At 39.9% G+C, this 23,557-nt stretch overlaps 1 protein-coding gene across 4 annotated transcripts; it reads left to right on the top strand.

Moving 5' to 3' along the window:
* The first annotated feature begins 484 nt into the window (after positions 1-484).
* Positions 485-22,654, top strand: ice2 (interactor of little elongator complex ELL subunit 2). Of its 4 annotated transcripts, none has more exons than XM_007907553.2 (15): positions 485-552; positions 1,297-1,401; positions 2,567-2,837; positions 4,117-4,236; positions 5,124-5,258; positions 5,794-5,916; positions 7,051-7,210; positions 11,007-11,188; positions 11,415-12,306; positions 12,972-13,147; positions 13,318-13,447; positions 15,093-15,177; positions 16,116-16,166; positions 16,885-17,143; positions 20,047-22,654. In XM_007907553.2, exons 1-15 carry the CDS (start codon positions 545-547, stop codon positions 20,179-20,181), a joined length of 2,832 nt encoding a protein of 943 aa, XP_007905744.2. In that variant the 5' UTR covers positions 485-544; the 3' UTR covers positions 20,182-22,654. The 4 variants fall into 4 exon arrangements, with proteins under 4 accessions (XP_007905744.2, XP_007905746.2, XP_007905736.2 ...); XM_007907555.2 differs by lacking the exon at positions 485-552 and adding an exon at positions 638-656; XM_007907545.2 differs by lacking the exon at positions 485-552 and adding an exon at positions 1,126-1,211.
* Positions 22,655-23,557: the final 903 nt, after the last annotated feature.

The raw sequence follows: 23,557 nt of genomic DNA, 5'->3' as shown, positions 1-23,557 counted from the left end.
GGTTAGAGCGCTCGCCTCGCAAACCAGAGACCCGGGTTCGATTCCCGGGCAGCGCGAAGTGAAACGCTGGGCAGGTTTCCTTAGTCCGCCCCACGCCTCCGTCTACCTCGCGGTAAACAGGAGCCCGGCCGTTAGTCGACTGGCGGATCGCTTTTCCGGGGGGTAATAACCCCTTCAAAAAACATAGGAAATCGGTCACTCCGGTCCGCGGCTGTTTGCGGGACACCGCCGCGCGCGATCGGCTGCCGGGGTTTCGCCCGCAAGATATCACAGTCCATCCACTTCACAGTAAGGTTCCGCGAAGCGCTCTTTGAGACGTCTGGAAGACGTGATGTGGTGCTGTATCAGGGGCCAAGGATGGCCATTTGGGCCAAAACTGTGCCTGAGGATCCTGTCTCACATCCCCGCAGCTGCTGAGCTGCTCCGGTGCTGCAGGTGGCGCTGTTGTGCGCTGTGCGAGGCCGGACCGTTCCTCGCCGGGACCGTTGCTCGCCGGCCCTGACCTTCCCGGGGCCGTGTTTTGCTGCTGCACCGCGCGAGGGTCATGTCGTGGTGAGGATTCATCCCGGGCCCCGAGCTGCTGCCACAGGGGCCCCGACTCCCGACAGGGGCCCGGGCGGGCGGGCGGTCTGTGCAGAGGCCGAGGCCGACGCTGGGTTGGCGCCGGGATCTGGGGCTGAGCGGTGGTGGGGAGAGGGAGAAAGGGAGGGAGGGCGGAGTGGCGGTGGGGGAGGGGTTGAGAGGAGGGAAGGAAGGGGGGCGAGAGAGAGGGGGGGGGGAGACGCTAAGAGAGGGTGAGGGGTGGGCTCCTGTGTGTGTGTGTGGGGGGGGGGGGGGGTGAGGGGTAGGCTCCTGTGTGTGTGTGTGTGTGTGTGTGTGTGTGGGGGGGGGTGGTGGTGAGGGGTAGGCTCCTGTGGATGAAGGGTAGGCTCCTGGGTGGGGGTGGGGGTGGGGTGAGGGATAGGCTCCTGGAGGGAGGAGGAGCATTGGTGCCCATCTTGACTTGTACGGGGGGGAGTCCCTGCCACGGTGGTGCCTTTATCAAGTGATTGATAAATATACAGTCAATTCCCTTTACAGTATATTCTGTGAAGCGCTTTGAGACGTCTCGAAGACGTGATAAGGCGCTGTATCAAATGCAAGGATTATTATTGTCCCTCTCCCGTGTCAGCCAGACAGCACCTCCCGATGTGGGTACCGGAGAGTCTGGGGTTAGAGACTTCTTTAATAGAATGGGCTAAATTTCTGTGTATTTGGGATTGATGTTTAATTTTCTTTCTTTATGTTATTTAACAGGGACTGCTCACCTAAAAATGGGATTGAGGAATTTTTTTCCCGTGAAATGTACGACCGCTACACCATGTCTCCAACTGTCACAGAATTGTGTTTTTTATCAAAAAGGTATTGCAGTATTTATAGCATCTTCTATTGTGCCGAAGGATTATTGATTCTCATGCTCTCTCTGTAACAATCCTAGCGCAGCCTATAACACTCGTCTCTGAATCAGATGATTATGGAAACAGACAACCAATTTGTGCACATACAGTTATTTTCTGACCACAAACTTTCCCTGAACTCTCAAGAAAGCTTTGTACAGGCCAGCAATGTTGTCAAACACAAGGGTTTTTATAATGTGAAGATCACATTGGTCCGTTGCTTCGGGGGAGTGGTGATGGGGGAAGAACTGAAAGCTCAATCTGGTTAAGAGAGGGTATGACGAAGTTTAGTTTGGGAGATAGAAGATATCACACTGGTGTGGCAGTGGGGCTTTTCTGATTTGGAGGTTAAGTAACATTATTGGGACCAAAGCTTTACGTCTAGCATGTGTATACCTAGCCTGAGAAAGTCATTGATTAAGTGTCTCAACATTCAATGCCCTGACATTGGGCTTGAACCCATTCAAGTGGCGAGAGTGCTATCGACTGCACCAGGCTGATACCTAAAGAGACAGGAAATCTGGCTCTCAAAGTTCATTTTAGCTTGTCAGTGTTTATTTTACTGTCAAACCTGTCTTCAATAACGTCTCAAGTGACTGGGCCAAAGTGGCCTTTATATAAGTGTGGCCTCTGAGTAAGGGTTTGTTGGTGTACTAACGTGGCTCATGAATTGTGCCAGGGTGGTTGCTGAATAAGCACTGGCTGCTTTAAGCATTCTAGGACACTACCCTGTGTGAAGGGTGCTATTTAAATGCAAGTAGTTGTTGTTGAATAGTGGTGGTTGTCTGAACAGTATTTGTAAATATGTCTTGACTACATTGGCTCACATCACCCAAAGGAATGAGTTCAAGATCCTTGTCCTCCATGGTCTTGCCCCGTTCTACCTTTCTGACCTTCTAAAGCTTTACCAACCTGCCCTTATCCTCTGCTCTACAGACCCACTGGCCTGCTTCATGTCCTCCGCTCTTTTATCCAACCCTCAGATCATGTGCAAACCCTTCATTATCTAGCATCTTGGGACATCCTTCTGATGTGAAAGGTGCTCTGGAAATGCAATTTGTTGTTGTTATTGATAAGCTTAGAATTTTGTAGCAGTGTTTTTACACACTTTATGCATTCCTTCCTGTTAGGCAAAGGGTGGAAACTGAGACTTCAAGCTCCTCACAGCCACAGCTGTTGCCAGTTGAGAGCTCCAGCCAGGCGCCTGCTCCAGCACCGGCACAGAAGAAGAACAACTGTGCTTCATTTGCTTTCCCAGAACCCAGGGTCCCATATCCACACTTATCCAGGATGGAATATTGGGAACAAAATAGATATGTATCCTTACTGAAAAAATTTAAGAATGGATACACATATGCGATTCATATGGTTAAGAATGATGACGACTTTGCTCAGTTTACGGTGAGTAAAATAAAAAAGCATGATTTTATAATACAGCCCAAATAACCACGTTCAATCCACAATATGTCACTGACAGCAATTTCCATTTGCGTCTCCAAGCGCTTCACACAGCTAACTGGGAGTCTGAACTTGGGGGGAATTCAAAACCTTCTTTTGATAGTGAAGAATGAATGTGGGCAAAACTGCAGCCAAAGGGGCCACTCTCCTGCATATATTTCACCTTCAGTTCTTCTGAAAGCAGATTCTAGAGACTGCAAGAGTCATGACTCATCATGTGTAAACTGGTTGATTTCTCACTTTTAGCTGCAAAAAGTTGCATTCCCTCATCTGACAAAACTCGACATTCTTCTCGAGTGGCCTGTGCCGAGACATAGGAAAACACATGGAGCTTCATTATACCTCCACCCCGACCACCACCTTCAGTACACCCCAACTACGTCAGTAGGAGCGTGATAGCAACCACCATCTCTGAAGAGACTTCAACCCTTCCAATATCTGACTACTTGCCTGATTGGCAAGAAGCACCATCCAAGTGTATTGAACTACCCAACCCCTTCCCCCCCACGCAGACACACTATAAGTGTTGAGTCCTGGAGTTTAGTAGTTAGAGCAAGTGAGAGACCTGGGTTCGATTCCTGGCAGTGCGAAATGTTGGGTATGTTTCCTTACTCCACACGCCTCTGTTTACCTAGCAGTAAGTAGGAACCCGGTTGTTAGTCGAATTGCGGATTGCCTTTCTGGGGGTAAGACAGGGCGAAACCTTGGGCAAGTTTCCTTACTCCACACAGAGCCTAATAATAATCTCTCCAAAAACCCAAAACAATAATTAAATTGGTCATTTTCAATCTACGACTGTTTGTGGGACATTGCTGTGCGCAATTGGCTGCCGCGTTCGCCCACAAATATACAGTCAATTCACTTTACAGTGTGTTCTGTGAAGCGCTTTGGGACGTCCTCCCGACGTGGAAAGCGCTATATCAAATGCAAGGATTATTATTATTAATAATTCCTTCAAAAAAAAATAATAATGTGGTCACTCAATCCACGACTGTAGGACACTGCTGTGCGCAATTAGCTGCCACATTTCGCCCACAATATACAATCAATTCACTTTACAGTATATTCTGTAAAATGCTTTGAGACATCTCGAAGGTGTGGTAAGGCGTTATATCAAATGTAAGGATTATTATTATACATGTGTAAGCCCCATGTAAAGTAGTTAACCGCCAGTCACTAACTTGCTCAAGCAGCAATGATAATGCAGAGCTATTGCTTACAGGAAATGAAGAAAATCGTCAGTATTGAAACAGAAGAATTCATGAAGTATCTGCAGAATGTTGCCAGAATGTGTGCTGAGGACTACAATTTCATTATTCCCGACTCAATCCGCTACACTGAGGTATTGGCTCTACATGTTACATTGGGGCAAGTTACTGTATTACCTTTTATTTTTTAGAAGCTTCAATTCAGATTGAAAGAAAAAGGCTGGCCAAAGTTTTCATAGCCTTCATTCAGATACTGTATTTGTGTTAAAGTTAGGTTTGGAGTTACAACAACAAATTGTATTTATATAGCACCTTTCTCGTCGGGAAGGCATTCCAAGGCGCTGAAAATGTTGCAATTGCATTTGCAACTGTATTGAAACTCACTTTGGTTGCTTTCATTGTTTTCCAGAAAGTTTTTTGGGCTAGTGCTTCAGACTGACCTTATAAAGAAGCCAAAAGCTATTGGGTATACAGCGGAATCCTAGATTTCAGCTGCAATGTGTCCTCACTCCATCTCCAATGGTTAATGCCTGTTCCAATTGAAAGGGGAATTGGTATTCTGACCCAAGTGATTAATTCATCAACCGTCTGTCGGATGGCATTGAGAAGGATTCCTTTTGGGAGTGTCTGTTAGGAATGTAGCTATGATGGCCCATGCAGCTCACTGATGCTTGTAGTTCTGACTAGTTCATGAAAAACATGTATGAGGCTTTCAGCAGCTGTGCAGACCTACCCCTGCAAGAGCTGAGTGTCTAGCAGAAGTGGCAGGAATTGGTCCACAACAAGCTATTTCTGTTCTGCTTTTTGTTATTCATTAAAATTAATTGATCATTATGATTTTTTCCCCCTTATATATAATTCTGTATCTGAAACTTGCATGGGATTTCTTGTCTTAGAGGGACAAATGAAACGGCACTGTTGAAAAGTGGATTTATCTGTTCTAGGGTATTTATCTGTTCACCTTTGTTTGAATATTAAATTCCAGAATGGTATCTAACATTCACTTTCACTTTATTTATAGGATGTTTTAAGAGAATGGAGTAAGTCTGTGAAGAAATATCCACAGTATTATTGTATCCAAGATAATACAAACATCATGGGAGGCAAATTCATCCCAGATCTCAAGTTCACGATGGAAAAGAATCTATTCAGCATGGTAAACTTAATGGTGCATTGAATCTGGTTTGTTAGTGTTACGTGCTCCTGAAGTGAGAAAGTCCATTTCAATTGAATATTAACTTGTGGTAGATTTGGGCAGAAACTATACAAGCACATTTAGCAGCTGTAAGAGGTAGCAGTGAGCAATACATGCTTTGTTATACTTTTTGCCTAAAAGTACATGCCCTCATCAGTCCATTGGCTGCTTTGATAAGTGGTCATGGTGGGAAACATCAATACCCAAGAATGCATTTTAAATATTCTCCATATCCCCTTCCCAGTTTTTCATTTCTTGATAGCCTAATTACTTTCCTTCCATTGCTTTAACATGATTTATCATGATAGTGGCATATTTTTAGTGATTTTAAGAAATGTATTGCTCCTTGCCCTTTGCAAGAAAGTGAGCCGTTTCATGTATGTAATTGAATAATATGTATTTACAGGATGTGATTTTCATACAAATCCTCTGATTGAAACATCAATTCAGTCTTCAAAGGTTATTGATTGATTCATGTATGTTTTCTGATTTTCAGGGGAAGAGTAGATTTTTGAAGCTGCCTGTTTCAAGATTTCCATTTGACATTTCGTTATCAACAGAATACAAATACGTTTCTTCTTTTGCTTCACCTAAGGAAAGAGACTGTATTGTGAACTCTGTAAGTCTTGCATTCGTGGAATGGAGATTACAGTGTTCTGCAAGTTGCTATAGAATTAGTACATTACACAAATATTGTTACCTAGGGGTTTATTTTGATTATTATTTAAATGGTAGACAGTAACAGAACTGTTTTCACATATTTGAATAGTTTTAGGTGATTACATTGAAGGGGGTCTCTGCAGAATTTAATTTATTGAGTGACTGCTTCCATGTATTCTTTACTCTTATATTATTACTCTCCATAAAGTCCATATAATAATAGTAATAATCCTTAGATTTGACATAGCGTTTTTTCACGTTTTCTAGACGTCTCAAAGCGCTTTACAGAATATACTATAAAGTGAATTGACTGTATATTTGTGGGCGCAAAACGCGGCAGCCAGTTGCGCACAACAGTGTCCCACAAACAGTCGTGGATTGAAGTGACCAATTTATTATTGTGGTTTTTTTCTTGAGGAATTACTATCAGGTGTGTGGAGTAAGGAAACTTGCCCAAGGTTTTGCCCTGTCAGGAATCAAACCCAGGTCTCTTGCTTGCGAGGCGATTGCTCTAACCACTGAGCTACATGACTCCATATCTGTCGATGGTTTAAACAATGCTCCCTTATCTGGACAGTCCCACTATCACCTCTCTCATACTCTTGTAGAGATTCAAGAAAAGGTTTGTTGTTGTTTTCTCGGGCACAAAAACTTTGTTTTCTTCGATCGCACCCACAAACTATACAGTCAATTCACTTTACAGTATATTCTGTGAAGCGCTTTGAGACATCTCGAAGATGCGATAAGGCACTCTATCAAATGCAAGGATTATTATTGTTATTAGTGTGGTTAATCCTCTGCTGAACATTCCCCCTGAACTTCACACGTTCTGCTGTTGCACACTATTTCTCCATCCTGGTACTCAACCAAGTTGAAATAAAACTAATAGCATCATAAGTTTGATTTGGTTGTGAACCAGGTCAATTTATTGTATCATCTCCTATTCTTAATCCATTGTTTTTTCTGCAATACGTGTAAACTCTCTGCCTTCTTGGCACGGCCTGTACTATGGGTCTTAGTCTTTGGTCTAGATTTGTTAATATATACGCACAAAATGTGACCGCGTAGAAACATCCTTATGCTTTTATTCCAGGATATTATGAATGATAGAAATGCAGCAAAGCTTAGTGTGAAGTACGGTGCTCAGTTCTGCATGACAACCCAGGCTTTGTATACGTTATTAAATAACCACGGGCCAAACTATGCAGAACAATGGGAAATTCCAATTTGTGTGAAAACCATCAATGAAAAAGGTATGTTTTACTGTTCAGGATTGGACTACAGACAATTTCCAATCTGAGCAGTGCATGGTTTTTACAGTCCTCCCCATATTCCTCTACTCGTTTATAAAAATCTGATTCGGTCCAGCACTCTTTCATTCCCTCCCCATTTCCTTAAAAATCCAATTTCTAAGGTTGTACTTCACTGTTGTAAGTCAGGCTTTAAATCAGACATATTCTCTGACACTATTTGCAAAATGTCCTTTTCATCTCCTAGTTGTACATATCATCTGCAATATTACCACCCTTCTTATAGGTTCTGTAACTATTTGGGTCTAAGAACAGTCAAGTTATGTCCAGAGGCACATTGTTCTTCCTTTGCTCCCAATATAATCCTTCCAATTTACCCATAAAGTTGAAGTAACCCATAACAATTGTTTTTGATCCCTGATGCTCTTCTCTTATTTGAGAATTCAATTTTAAATCTATTGTTGTTTCCTGCGATGCCCTACAACCAAGCCTAGTAGTTTGTTTCATCTTCTTAATATTCCTTTCATTGACCTACATTCTTTCCACCTGGTCAGGTCCTTATCGAGGTACTTTTCTCACTTTATTAACTTGCGTAATGTAAAAAGTTAAACATCTTCCTAATTTATACTTTCCCTGCATATCCATCTATATCCTTCTAAACTGCCCCCCATATCCACCCATTGCTTAGTCAAGTTTCTGTGATGCCCACAATGTCATAACCTTCCTTTCTGGCTTAGATCGCAGATCGACAATTTTATTCCTAAAAATCATGGCATTTCTATACGACATGTTGAGAAATTTCTTACCTCTGTTTATTTATCCTGTTCACCGTTCTATGCTTCGAGGGGCAATATATAAATGCAAGTTGTTCTGTTCCTATCCCTATACTAGTATCTTTGACTACACTCGTACTGCTTTCCACAAAGTGCTTTCCACTGTCCTTTCCACATAGTCTTCGAATCCTGTTTTTTGTTTTACTCCCATATTTGCTTTCCGAGTTTACTTTATCTACATTTGATGTGAAAGTAGGAATAAGTGGCATTGCTGCATCTTAGCTCATGCTCTTCAGTTCAAAACTGTTCTTGCAAAATGTACGTTGTTCAATTATGCACTTTTGAGAGTCATATTCTGAAGTGTCTGAAATTTGAGGTTTTTCACTAATTGTGCTGTCAGCATTTGGCCAGAGGGTGGTGCCAGATTTATTTTAAATTCTGAAATGGAAGCTTCTGTATTTCACAGTATTTGATGCCTAGCCATTTGTTTGCACTAAATATGTATAATTCACCATTTCTTAATTGTTAGGATATTCTGTGAAGCTCTTTGAGACGTCTCAAAGACATGATAAGGTGCTATATCAAATGCAAAGATTATTATTATTTACACTCCAGTACAATGGGTATTTGATTTCAAGGTAGTTCTGGCAAATAAATTAAACCTTGCTTTAGTACCAAGAGCGTGGGTGGGCTACAGTATTTTGGAAGTATAGGTTTAGAAAAGGGATAGGAGTTTACCATTGTTCAGACTTTATTACTTTTTTCCATTTCTCTTTAGATTCAGTTTTACTTCACTGTTCACTGGCATAGAATCATTGTGTTTTTACTCTCCACCTGTGTTCCAATTTAATCAACCTGTGCTGGTTATCTTTCCTTTCTTCTTCCTCAATCTGGGCCTTTCTGTCGGTTGCAGTTAAATGATTATTAATAATAATGAAATCTGATCAATAAGAGCAGCTCTTTGTTGCTGCTGTTATTGATCAAAGTAATCGTATTTCCAGAACAACAGTTTGATGGAAGCTTTTAGATGCTGAACAGCCCCATTGATTGATGTTTAGGAGATGGAAGAATGTTGAGAGTGAATAGAAAGGAGAGCGAGAGTGAGAAAGGAGAGTTCAGCTCCCCTCTCGACTCTCTACCCCCTCCTCACTCCCTCCCCTCACCCTGACCATTTCCCCCCTGCTCGGGTCCCGACCCAACTGTCCAACGCCTTGGGACGTCCTCCTGACGTGAAAGGCGCTCTATAAATGCAATCTTGTTGTTGTTGTTGAATGCTTTTCCAGGAAGCAAAATATTGCTACCTTGAAATGTAGTTCAGATCCACACATGGCTTCCCAAGTATTTATGTGCAAAATATGTGCATTCCTCAAGAATTACAGAAGAAACCAAGCCTTTTATTTTGCTTCATTTGAACAGTGCGATATTGATACCACTAAAAGCATGAATGTTTTTGTGAACAATTTGGACTGACGTTTTAAGAGAATAACCCTAGGACAATGAATTAGTAAACCATTTTCTCTCTCCAATCTTTTTTTTTAATCTTTCTGGTTTATTAGAATCTAGACAGTCATCTTTGCAACCTAATTCTGTTAGAAGCTGCAGCCAAATAACCAGTTGGAGTAAAGGCAAATCATTGAGTATGAAGTTCTGCACCAGCACAGTCCACCCTTTTTCATCTTGTTTATCAGTGTAATGTCTGAAGGGCTTCTAATTCAGCACTGAATCCAAATTTTTTACTTTTTTTAAAATTATTCCATCATATTTAGGACTATGATGATCCAGTTGAAGTACTTGAAGTAATGCAGGATATTTAGAGTAGATAATTGACAATGTATATCGTTCTTTGGTAGAAAAGTCCAGAACAACAGAATATTTTTAAAATTATAACTAAACAAAACCAGAAAACAGTTCTTAGCACTGCAATTGCTGGAAACACTTGTGAGAGGGATTACTGACTTCCTGCGCACATGTGCTATAGCATGCAGGAAATGATTTAAACCGCAACCACAGCATACTCACGCACTATAATAAATAATAATCCTTGCATTTGATATAGAGCCTTATCACAACTTTAAGACGTCTCAAACTCATCACAGAATATACTGTAAAGTGAATTGACTGTAATTTTATGGGCGAAACGCGGCAGCCAATTGCGCACAGCAGTGTCCCACAAACGGTCATGGATTGAGTGATCAAATTTTTTTTTAAGGAATTATAACCCCCGGAAAAGCGATCCGCCAGTTGACTAACAGCCGGGTTCCCACTTACTGCTAGGTAAACAGAGCCATGTGGAGTAAGGAAACTTGTCCAACGTTTTGCCCTGCCAAGAATCAAACCCAGGTCCTTTCGCTTGCGAAGCGAGTGCTCTAACCACCAAGCTACAGGACTCCACAGCACGCATGCATACATTGATATACACACACATACATATTTACAATTGCAGAGAAAGCGCATGCGTATTATTGATTATGAGAGTTTTGAAATATGTACCAAAAAAATAAGTTTGGTTGTTTATTAATCAGTTCTCACGATTTGATTTTAACCTAAGAGGCTGGTTTCAATTACCAGCTGGAATCCTTCAGCGTGGAGCCGTTTGCAACATAAACAAATCAGATTTGCAAACCACAGACTGAAGTTTGAACATTTTGTATTGAGTGCTATTCTTTGTGTTCAATGCTAATTGTTCTCATATTCTCTGTATCGTGGTACGATCTGATGCATTTATGTTGGCACAGGCAAGTTCAAACAATAAATAATTCTCACTGGTATGCAAGTGCAAGTTATGATCATGCAGGCTGTCCTTTAAAGCTTGCTGTGCTTATTAATTGTGTCATCACAATACAGTGCACACTTTTGCCTAGTTATTGTATTGTCATATTTTGGAAATACCTATGTATATTTTATAGATTGTTAGTTTTTATTACATTTGTATGCACATAAAGAATGTTTAGCTTTTCTTTTTGTTTTGAAAGGTGATAGCAATATACAATGGTAAGAAGTGGAACTTTTATTTTTATTTTTTAAAGGAAATAAAGTAAAAGTGATCTGTTTCGACTCACCCCTTGTGAAGAAAGAGCTTACTGTGAGGGAGAAGAATTCACTTTTTTACGAAGTTCCTTTAGACCTATTGATGTCAAAAAAATCTGATGTGCCGTTGTCTACTATGACTTTGGACAAACCAGAAGACATTAATAGACTGGAGGAGAATGTAAGTTTTCAGGAAGACAGAGTGGAGTTGCCTTCTTCTGGTCCTAAATTCCTGTGATATAAAGACTGACTATGCTTGGTTCTAATTCAATTTTAATCATCTCACAGTGTGTTTATTCACTGATGGGGGAGGTTTGCTGAACACATTTCATGTAATCTCTATTCTTTCAACTTGCACATACATATGTTCTGATGATTGGACCGTTTTTACCTCTTGTTCAATATAGATGCTCGGCAGAAAGCAGCAGCAGTATGAAAGCATCTTTGAAAATACAGATTTTGACGCCACAGATTTAGAGACATTTGGTTCTATGTCCACCAGGTCATCAAAACGAATCTCCCAAAACAGGACCTCTGTCAAAGATGATAAACATGCAAGATCTCTCAACTCTACTGCCTCAACTTCCAAAAAGCAGGGCAACAAGAGTCAGCCTTCTGAAGACATATCGGTGACGTTAGGAATAAAGGACAAGTTAAATCAGGAGCAATGTCCTCTGTCTGATCCGTCCAAAACAAAATGTGATGGAAAATCGAATACAACGAAAAATGATGATTCCAAGGAAGAGAAGCAAGAGACTAACTCCAAAGGGGAAACAAGAACTAAATCAGGCACTAATTCTTTGACAACAGAGACAGATTCAGATGAAACGTCATCTTTCAAGCCGTCGAAAAAAAAAATTTCTGATCATAGTGATTCAGACGATGAGCGACTTATCATTGACACAGACCATCAGAGGCGTGTACCTGAGGAAACTAATTCGAGAACCTTGAATTCTGTCACTGAAAAGACCTTGCTTCATGAGGCAGAAGACATTCCAGATACCCCCCGATCACCATCTCCTGATCAAGATGTGATTACTAGATCAATGCAGAGCAAGAAGGAGAATAAAAGGTCTGTACGTAAAATTTCAAAGGAATTTGATCCAGTTGGGCAGATTCTGAAAATGCAATGCAAACTGTTAAAGTCGGATCCCAAACCTGTTGTGGAACAGTCACTGGTAAATCAAGAGGCAAATGTGCTCGATACACATCCAATGCAAGGTCATGTCTCATTGGAAAAGAATCCTGCAGAATCTATTGTGTCTGAGTCCGCTGGTTCTATAGGCTCCAATTCCAAAAGTAAGTGTTTTAATATTTTTTGCTTTCATCGACTCTGTGTCCCTCATCCTCCACGATCGGCATAGGCCATGGTTTTAGACACTATCCCTCAAAAATGGAACTCTGGCTAAATACCTCCTCCTGGCCCCTACCTCGCCCCTCTTCAGATCACACCTGAAGACCTTCCTTTTCAACTATGCCTAGTCACCTCCCCACTCATTGTCAAGCTCTGCCCTTGTTGTGCGCTGCAAGACTATTCCACTAGAAAGGTGCAGTACAAATGCAATTTGTTCTTATTGTTGAGTTGAAATGTATATAATTGACAAATTCTGGAGAAAGAGCATCAACTGATGATATTCTATTAGCTCCCAGTTTAACTCCTAATTTCAATGAGAGCACCAAATAGATCCTAGTGGAAAAAGTAGGATGTGCTATAAAGACCACTACATCATTTTGCAACAGGTTGAAGACATTGTAGGGTCTTTGCTCAGAGTATCTTGAATGTACCTAGAGTGTTTAAAGTTTTTTGTTTATTAAAAATAAAATGGAATTTAAATGGATTTTAAGAATCCAAAATGTGGTTACAGATGCATGTAAATTAGGAAGTGTAAGGCTGTAACAGTGCTGATGCAGAAATTGTAAAGAGGACTTTTTAAAAGTTACTCTAACATGTGTCTGCCTTTTAGCGTTGCTCTCGGATGAGCTCCGCCATTGTACAGAAAATGTGTGTGACTACGCAGACCCTTCGACGGGGAACGTCTCCTATAAACTCTTCAGTTTGGCTGATATGCTAATTATTGTACGTGGGCAAGTATTCAAAGCGCAAACAAAACCACGTTCGAATAAAGTAGGACCGAAAAGGGTGAGTTATTTACTTTTTGCAGATTGTTTGAACACATTTTGTTTGATCATGGATCCGTATTTCTACTGAATTAAATTGAAAAAGTCCAATAATGCCTTTACAGTGTCTTAATAACAAAATGAAATATTAGTTGGATAAAGTACTCATGAATAATATGTTTGTTTCACCAGCATATCCCAGTCTTTTTGTACCCCAAACTGAATTATCAGCCCTCGTATGGAGTAGAAGACTTTACTGACAGTGAAGCTTGTCGGTTTTGGACTGAAACCCTCTTCAATTCTAATAGCTGGTTTTATATAGGTGAGTATAACTTTCCTCCGATGCTAAAAAAAAAATACAATGTTTTAGGTGAAAAAAACACCCAATTTCTATGAGACGTTGAGAAAATTATTTTGGGAAATGTCAAGCATTTAAATCAAGCCTTCAAATGGTATTTACTGGGTGAGGAGTGTATTTTTTAAAGGGGTGAAACATGAGTCGAAGCTTCTTAATAAAAAGCTGTTGTGTTGTAGAATTTTTGAAATACATACATGAAATCAATTGATACCTAAGCAGGTTTGTTGTTGAGCAAATATTCTTATTAAGTGATGTTTACAGAAATAAGACGAAAGTATTTTCCAAGTGTTTTTCAATTGATTTCCATTCTCCTCTAATTCTTTTGCTATTTCTGTTTGTTTATTTCTTACTTTTAGTTTGAATTTCCTCTCTCTTCTCTTTCTCCCTCCCACCACATTGTAGAAAATGGGGGTGTGTGGGATCCTTTTGCTGTCATTCAACTGTGAACATAAAGCTTGTCACATCAATACTGAAATGCAATCTGAAAACAATGAGGGGTTATCTATATACACATGAGGATTTAAAATTTCAGGCTGTGCAAAATGAGTCAGGGTGTAGTGTAAATTAAGCTGGGCTGCTAGACAAAATGGGCTTGGATATAGTGCAGCGCTGTACAATGGAAGTATCTAACAGCATACCGACTTTAGCTTGTCAGGGACTATCTTTGTAGAATATGACTGTCTGGTGAAAGCTGTTCTCTGATGAAAGGGAAAAGAATGCATTACACACTGGGCAAGGCGAGGCTGGGTGTGGACATTTTTAGGTGGAGCGACTGCTGATGAAATAATTTTTTATTAACCATTCATTGATTGAATGATTTTTACGTTTCTGAGACTCTAGCTTTCGTTTGGATATTCTTTCCAAAATGATATCCTTGTAAAAAGATTGTAAATGTTAAACTGCTGAAGGAAAACTGGGCTGCAATAACCACCTGGGTGAAAAACCTGGAAGTAGGTGAAAAAATAGTTCAATGACATCAAGAAACCTATCGAGTCCCAAGCAACAGAAGGCGACAAAGGACTGAGGAGGAGATGCCAGCACTCCACTATTCATAAGATTCTTCATGTTGTGTGAATAATGAATCCCTTAGAGGCCAGTTATTCCAATGTCAAACAACCTGCCACTCCCTCCACGCCCACATTTGTCCCTATAAAAACAAGCAAAAGTAAAAAATGTATTTAAAATTAAAGTATTCTTGTAGTACTGTACTATACTGTGTGCTGTGCATAATTGCTGTGAGTAATTGAGCTAGTGCATTCGCCTGCAAAAAATACATAGTCACAATAATAGTGAAGTGCTTTGGGACGTCCTCCTGATGTGAAAGGCGTTATACAAATGTAATTTTGTTGTTGTTGTTTAATGAGAACAACAACTTGCATTTATATAGTGCCCTTCATGCGGGGCAGTGTCTTGGAGTGCTTAACAGTGGGGGAGCCCGAATAGTTAATTAATATGACAGCATGGTTTTAAAGATGGCATTTCAGTGATGTTTAATAAAAGGCACAGTTCAGCTCTAGGAAATGTTTTAAGATCCTGCTACAGTTCTGCGCTCTAGCGTTCTGTAATACTTCTTTTTGACTTCCATTTCTTTTTTTCCCTTTAATGGCAGCGCATATTGATATCTTTGCATCAAAAATAATTTTTTTGGACCAATTTCCAGCAGCATCGCTAGGAACAAGGTTTAAATCTTTCAAGTAAGTGAATGGAAAATATTGCTAATGTTTCAAGTGTGAGTCATCTAATGGCCAGTTTAGTTTAATGGCTTCTTTGAGATCAGCTACTCACTTTTTATTGAGTGTCCTCAGACTCTGGGTTAATTATATTCAAACGCTTAGGAACTGGAGGGCAGAGGAGGAGGCAATGCACCCCAATCTAAGATTGCATTTTTGTAAGTGTTGCAGACCAGCAAAGAGAAGTAAGTTAAACTCTCATAAAGCCATTGAAATAAATAAGGGAAGATTTAAACCTTGAATTGAAGGCAAGCAGAAATTGTATCAAATGCTGCATTTATACTCCCAGTACATTTTCTCTCGAGCAGTATAGTGATATGGAGTAAAACTCCGTGATTTGCCACTAAATGCATAGTAATAAAGGCAGCATTCGTGAATTTAGCACTGTTGGGATTTTCATTCTGATATCTTAAATAATCGTAATTATCCTTGCATTTGATATAGTGCCTTATCACATTGTTGAGACATCTCAAAGGATATTAACAGAATATGCTGGAAAGTGAAATCACTGTTTATTTTGTGGGTGAACCATGGCAGCCAATTGTGCACAGCAGTGTCCCACAAACAGTTGTGGATTGAGTAGATGAGGGTAGAGTTCATGTTAAGGAGACTTTGTACAGGTATGGGGAAGGAGCAGGCCCAAAGGACTAAGTGTTTTTTCTTGTTCCCTGTTTTAGGTTTGGGTTCTTCTAGCCTTGTTTGGTCAAAGAATCCCTCCACAATTCACTTTATTGATTCCCTTCCTTTTTAAACCCCACCTATATTCCCCTTAATCTTTTTTCCCCTCAATAGATTTAGCTTTCTAGCTTTATAGATTTAGCTTTAAGCTAAACTACACATTATTTTTTTAAACTTGACTTAACTTGACTTTAATAGTGTTTATTTTCTTTATATTTTTCTAGGCCTATAAATTCATTGAATATTCTTCACCACATATTAAAAGCGGTGTCTGGGTAAGTTCAGTTTTTTTTAAACTACACAGTAATTTCGAACTCAAGGAATATATTGTTGATATACTTTCAGACTCCATTGTTTGTTGGGTAGTTAACAGATGAGCTTTTAATTGTTGAAGGGGTCCAGTTCCATAGGTGCTGGTAACCCACTGCCTCCTTACATAAATAACTTTTTTTTTACTGTACTGAGCATTGACAGGCTATTTGAGTGTGGAGGGAACCTTAGGAATGCCCAATAACGCTCATACCTGACCGAGGGGAAGAAGCGCACTGGAAACCAATAAGGAGTGGAAACACTGGCTTGCTTTCCTCTTAGCCCAGTCTGACTAAGGCTGGCTGTAGCAGCCCAAGTGCTGGCCCAGCTGAGATCAGCTAACTCAGCAGAGACTGGGAATTGATCCTGCAAACTTCCTCTCCATTTGGCCCAGCGGGACCATACCCAGTTAGGTGGATTCAAGCATGGAACCCATCTGGCAAGATTTCTACATTTTAAAAAAAATATTAATTTTGTACCAAAGCACAAGTTCAGGTGTATCCTTCTGTCATCCATAAACAACTTTTATCTGTCACAGAAAAATATTGTTGTAATTTCTTGTGTATTGTTTCTTGTTTCAAGGGAAATCTGCAAACAGACCTCGAGAAACTCTTTACGGCTGTTTTTTAAGTTGGATTGCTGTTTAGTGTGCAGCTTATTTTTCATTCTTATTTTGAACTGCAGCTTAGAAGAAGGCAACTATCTGTTGAGTCATGCCAGAAAATTTTCGTCCGTGACTGTATATAGCAGCAGTCAAGATAAGGCCACAAGAACGGACTACAACCTCCATGCTACGCACCACGAGCTTCCGAAAGTTCCATCTACTCTGTCAGTACCCTGGGTACCACTGGATCCTACAATCATGATGCCGTATCACGTTCATCATGGGAGGGCTCCGTGCATGTTTCCTCCTAAACCCTCGAAAAAAACTAAAAATAAAAAGGTTTGCGTTCATTTTCACCCAATTTCATTGAGTTACAATTTCCATATCTATAATGTTAAATTGTAGATCTTTAAGATAAACTGCTGCATTGAAGTTTTTTTAAAAACAAAGTGTCTCTTAACAGTGAACACCCAAAGGTTGCTATAACAATTCAAAAGATATTGATTCAACAGTGCCACACCTTACCAGAGTTGTGTAATTTCTCAGTTTTATGCTGGAGATCTAAATCAAAGGGAACTAGAAACAGCATTCGAATCTTTTCAGAAACCAAGCCAGTAGATGGCAAATAGAGTTTAGTGCTGAGAAAATAGCAGAGTCTACGTATTTGAGCAAAGATAGAAAATAGCTGGCATGTGTTGCATGAAGCAGACATGGAGGGCACTGATCAGGAAAGGTATTTATGCAAAGTTCATTAACGTGTCAACAATGAAAAAGACACGCAAGGTGTTGGAACTTTAACGGCTGGATAGGATGCAAACCAAAAGAGGTGATATTGTTACTGCAATAAGTCACTGGTTGGATTTGTGCAATACTACTGTTCATTCTATCATAGGAAAGATGCTATTTTAGAGCATTCTCAATAAGTTTTTAATAAGTTATGCACAGGAGTTAAAGTTAGTGTAGGTTTGTCTCTCCTGGAAATGAGGACTGTTCTGAAGTTGAGAGACTCAAAATAAAATTGCACTGCTTTTTGTGTGATTGGAGAAATTCACAAAATAAAATGGGACAGAGGCTTAGACAAGTGACCAGATATGGGTGTGAGCCCACAATATGTGTAAGGAGTCCATGACAATGGCATTTGGTCACAGGAACAATGCTAACGATCAGTCAGATTTGTCATAAACTGAAGATCTGCTAACTCGCTGTGGAGACAGGAAGCTGCACTTGACACTCGTGCACTGACCCTGGCAGAAGAGGGTGAAAGACAGTTTCATGTAACTTGTATGCAAATGACATCCCTTTTTATTTTAAGGAGCTAATTTATCTGCAACTTCCCAAGCACTTGAAGATCCCTTACTATATACAGCTGGAGCAGCCAGCCATGACTCGCCGCAGCTCTGGGTTTCCGGAGACACTAATGCCCAGCTACAGAGGTTTTTTTTACAGTGCTGCTGCCAACAATTTTGTAAATTGTGCCAACAGGGATGTAGTCTGCCATTTAGTTATCTAGCAAGCTTTGGCAAGCTTGCCAAATAATCAGCCCGACTCTTGGCTCATTTTCCTGAAAAAGACATTCTCCAGTGATCAAGGAGGGTTCAGAGGTCAGAAATGAAATTGGCAAACTTGACTTACAGTTAACAGCATGCACACATGTGCCTCTTGTTGGTACCAGTTTCTGTACACTCAGCACAGAAGGGTCACTATGCTGTATTATATTAGGAAATAGCAAATTCACTTCATTACTTTAGTGTAAATGAGTTGGTTGACCCAAGTCAGTGTGAGTTTGTTGCTGCTGTGTTATGAATCAGAATATTGTAACATGTAAGCTATGAAGGTATGATTCAGATATCAGGACATGGTGGAAAGCACGTAAGATAAAGAGGCAGAGAAGAATAGCTGAAAGTGTACGGAAAAATAAGATTGAGTAATTAGGAAGGGTGAAAAAAGGAACACAGATTTTATAAGAAAGGGCTAAAAGATCACAGATTTTGCTACAGGCTGATGCATCTGACATTTCTTGTAAATAAAACATTGGATAAAGATAAAACATTCGCCTACAAAATACACAGTCACTACACTTTACAGTATATCATGTGAAGTGCTATGAGATGCCCTTACAACGTGAAAGATACTCTTAACAAATGCCAGGTTGATGATTATTGGAAAGAGAATAAGCAGTAGGAATATAGCTAAATGGTTTCATTCTGTAGGGCACAGCATCGGAGAGGGATTTTGGGAGTGCTGGTGTTTTAAGTATCATTGGAAATGTGAAGTCGGTAGCAGTGGTATAGAGAAGATGGATAAGATCTTGGATTCATCATAAATCACAACATATGATAACAGGACATGCATACAATTAGCTGAAAGGCTGCCTTCCCTGCTGTAAATTTATATGGTACAATGTACAAGTTACCCTGCTGGCCCCATTTGGAGCACTGTAGAATTTGTAGTCACTGTGTTTCAATAGTGACTCATTGGCTTGGATGGCGTACATTAAATAACATCTGGGTTATGAGGAGGGACTGCAAAATCTTCACACTGCAGAAGAGGAGACTCAGGGAAGATCCAATTGAAGTATTTAAGATCCTAAAGGGCAGTAGATAAACTGAATCCTAATAATATGTTTAACATGGTCAGGAATTCTTCAGTGGGATTACAGCTCTGAGCAGAGAAGGCAAATTTAATTTAATTCTTCACAGTCATTGGATTGAGCTGCCCAGGGAACTGATGGAGGCTGATTGGGACAGCAAATTCAAGTGGAACTAGATAACTATTTGGTGAAGAAATCGATGTGATTCATAGTGGAATTGTTTTTACTTTGGAAGGGATCTTTTCTGCCCTGCGCATTCCTGTGTTGCTATAAAGTGCCAAATAGATGTTAACCCTAGCATTGCAATGACTACTTCATATGATTACATTTTTTAAGTTTTCAAAAATACTTACAGAAAGATTCTATGAAAGAACAACTGCCACAAATATTTCATTGCGAACATTTGTTATGTGCAAGAGCACATTGAAATCTTCTGTTATCCTCAAAATGCTGAAGCAGTTAAATATTTTCTGGAATGAATGCTGGCAACTAACTATATTTGAACTATGTTGGACTCGCTGAGAGTAAAACAAATCTTTCCTTTGATTTTGTTCCTGAATCATTGGAAGAAAATCCGAAAGAACTACTTATTATGAAAGTAAGTTGCTCCTAAATCACAATCTTTTTAAAGTGTTTTTTTCTATACTTCCAGATTGGTGCGGTCAAAGGAAACAAATGGAGCTTTGTTCAAACCAAAGCAGTATCTATGGAAACAAGAAATAATTCTGCCAGCTCAGCGCGGGGAAATCAGGGTGTGTCACCAAACAAAAAAAGGAAGAAGACTTAATCAACTGTAGAAAACAGCAAAAGTGGCAACAGTAGAGAGGAATTAGAGGCAGCTTACAAGCATTTTGTTCCACTGTTGCCAATTACCAGGCTCGAAGCTATTTCCTTTAAAAATATAAAGTGGGGAGAAGCCTTAGGTTTCTGTTTTAATGGAAAGTGAACTTTAAGGAATTCAGTCAGAGGCCAGCCTTTCATCGCAAGTAAATGCAGAATGCCCACTTCATGCCTGTGAATGTGCAGTACATATTTTGCCTTCACAGAAAACCAAATTATTAATAAATCTGTGTGCTGCACTTCTTGTTATCTGCCGTTTGCAGATGGATTTGATTAAGAGATTAGGATGTTCAGTGCAGATGTGATTGGCAAAAGGCAGAGAGTGGGCACAGATTAAATACGTTTTGGGTTTCTTTTTCATACATGGAGTGTTTGTGTTAAGCATTTACTGATTCTCACATAAAAATAAAAAGCAAAAAACGCTTTCAGCTTCGGAAGGCCTGACTTTGTTCGTTCCAGTTATATGAAATTAAGTAAAACTCAATGCGAAAGGTCCAAAAACTGAAAACTTTCAGAATTTGCATGGCTTCTGTTACACATTTTCTCTTAAAATGGGCTTTTAATGGGCGAGTTCAGAGCATGAGTCAGAAAGACAAGCAAAGCTTTGGAATTCTGCCTGGAACAATGGGGCTCTTGCAAATTACTGTCCATACATGATTTTTAAATGTATAACATAATTTTTGACCACATGAGATACATGTAAGATACATGTTTCTTTTTTCCTGTTGGTTCAGTAAAGACTGAAATCAGAATCCATTGTGCGATCTGTTTTTGTAAGCAGACTGAACAGATGCAGCAACAGAGCTTTCGGGTCTTGTATTTCAGGAAGGAAAGTGACGCATGGCAGCTGAGCCAAAGGAAACTTCATTTTAATGGATTTTGTGATATGATCAGATATTGTGGGAGGAAAATTATTTGTTTGAGAGTAATGTACGTGGCTAGTGACAATGAGGTGTGGCCATGTTTTCCCATAACGAAGTTGGATTTTCAAATCTGCATTTTTTTGGAACAAGGCTTTTTGAACTTTGAATTATTGCATCACATTCAAATCCCTCCACGGTCTCACCCCACACTACATCTCTAACTCCTTCAACTACACCAACCAGGCCACTCCCTTCACTCAGCGAACACTGACCTCTTCATGTTCCCCAACCTCTCATCTCCACCATTGTCAGGTGGGCTTTCAGCCATTCTGCCCCGCTCCCTGAACTCCATCTTGGTGTCCCTCTAACACACTCCCTACCCTTTTTTAAGGCCCATTTCAACACCTCTTTGACTTTGCTTTCGGTCATTTTTCCCATCCCTGCCCCCTTGGTTTCCACCCCTCAGTTCAGTTGCCTTGCCTTCCTGTCGAGCATTTTGAGATGTCCTGATGGAAAAAGTGCTGTATAAGTTGTATTTTGTATTGTGTAAAGATTTTTTGACAGGGAACATGTTTTTTTTAATATATTGGAGCTTATTTTATAATCACATTGTAAAGTGTTTGTGTGATATTTAAACTCCATTGATGGCCAGGTGACTGCACTGGGCCATACAGACCAGAATATTGTGGGTACAAATCCTTGACTGTACAGTTTGCTGATCTCAGTGGGCCGGTACTTAAAGCCTCTGTATTACAGAGGGAGAAAAAGACAGCCTGGTTTTATGTTTCTAAGCATTACTTGGAAACCCTGATGGAAGATGTGCATGTGTGGTTATCGAACAAGTTCAGGATTGGGCTCAGCTGGGATACGCATTGCAGTCAAATAGCCTGCCAGCCCTTACTACTCCCTCTATTTGTAAGCATGGATAATGTGCGCGACCAGACAATTTGATCGTGGAACTCATCCAACAATCGCTATAAAGGTCACTTGATAGCATTGATGCCAATTTTAGCACTATCCAGTGGGATTAGTTAGCTTCGCAAAAGGTGGGGGGTTAATCTGGGCCCCTTCAAATCTGCATGGCTCAGCAACACCCAATGCACATCCTAAAATGGATTAGGTTGGGCAAAAGCCAATATAAACAGAAAGGGTGTGGTTGAAGATTTCGGTGCATCTGGGATTATGAATTTTACACATTTATTAAATGTATCATTGACTTGCAATGTATTATCCCAGTTGCTACTGCTGTTTTAATAGCATGTGTTTTCAATGTGTGTGTGTGTGCATCTACCTTTACTGAACAGCAGAAATTGTAAAAATAAGTTAACAATGATGCAGATTTTGTAAAATTCTGGTGTAGCTAGAAGGGATGTCTAATTCCAATAATTCTCCCGAGTTTGACTTATTGTATATCAGAAATTTCTATTGTAAGCATGATATTTTATTTGGATATTAATATTTAAGGAGTGATAGGATCCCATTTTTCAGTCAATTTTATACAGTAGATTTTGACTGCAGTTAACTTATTATTAAATAAATAACAAATCAAATGAACCTTGTTATAATAATCCTTGCATTTGATATAGTGCCTTATCATGTCATCAAAACATCTCAAGGGGCTTCACAAGATTTACTGAGTATAGTGACTGTATTTATAGACAAACATTATTCTTGAATAATATGCTTGTAAGAAAGCAGTTAGATTATTTCTAACTCTTAAGTTTTTAGCATCTTGAAAACTAAGGCGGGTGTGGCAGAGATCTACAGTTGGAGTATTTGTGAGATTGCATCTTGCTAGCATAGCAGGTTTTTGCAGTGCTCACTGCTTGAAGCATTCTTCTCATTGTGGCTGAAAGGTGTGGCATATTACTGCAGCAAGAGACTACTTGGCTTTGACTTCATGCTTCTTCATCCGTCAACCCATCCTTTCTCCAGTATCTAGAGAAAGTTATAATCACAATTTGCATTTATATAACGCCATTCACAGGATAACGTCTCAGAGTGTTTATAAATGAAAAGGAAAGATAGAAACAGATTTTTGAAAATGTGTGTTGGTTAATTTTAAGACCACAATTGTGTCTCAAGTTCATCCATTCTTTGCAATGGAGTCAAAATAACATTGATTAGATTTGTTTTTTTTACTATTGAATATCAAACGATAATTAGGATTAGGAATGGATGTATTCTTGAAGAAGCAAACACAACAACAACGACTTGCATTAATACTGAGGCAATAAATGGGCCATCTACAGTGTGGAGTCCTGTAACTCAGTGGATAGAGCACTCGCTTTGCAAGCGAGAGACCTGAGTTCAATTCCAGGAAGGGCGAAATCTTGGGCAAGTTTCCTTACTCCACACAGAGCCTAATAATAATCCCTCCAAAACCAAAAACAATAATAAATTGGTCATTTTCAATCTACGACTGTTTGTGGGACATTGCTATGCGCAATTGGCTGCCGC

Source organism: Callorhinchus milii, unplaced genomic scaffold (genome assembly GCF_018977255.1).
Source record: "Callorhinchus milii isolate IMCB2004 unplaced genomic scaffold, IMCB_Cmil_1.0 Scaffold26, whole genome shotgun sequence".
In the NCBI taxonomy this organism is placed as follows: domain Eukaryota; kingdom Metazoa; phylum Chordata; class Chondrichthyes; order Chimaeriformes; family Callorhinchidae; genus Callorhinchus; species Callorhinchus milii.
This window is presented reverse-complemented; position numbering and strand designations above follow the sequence as displayed.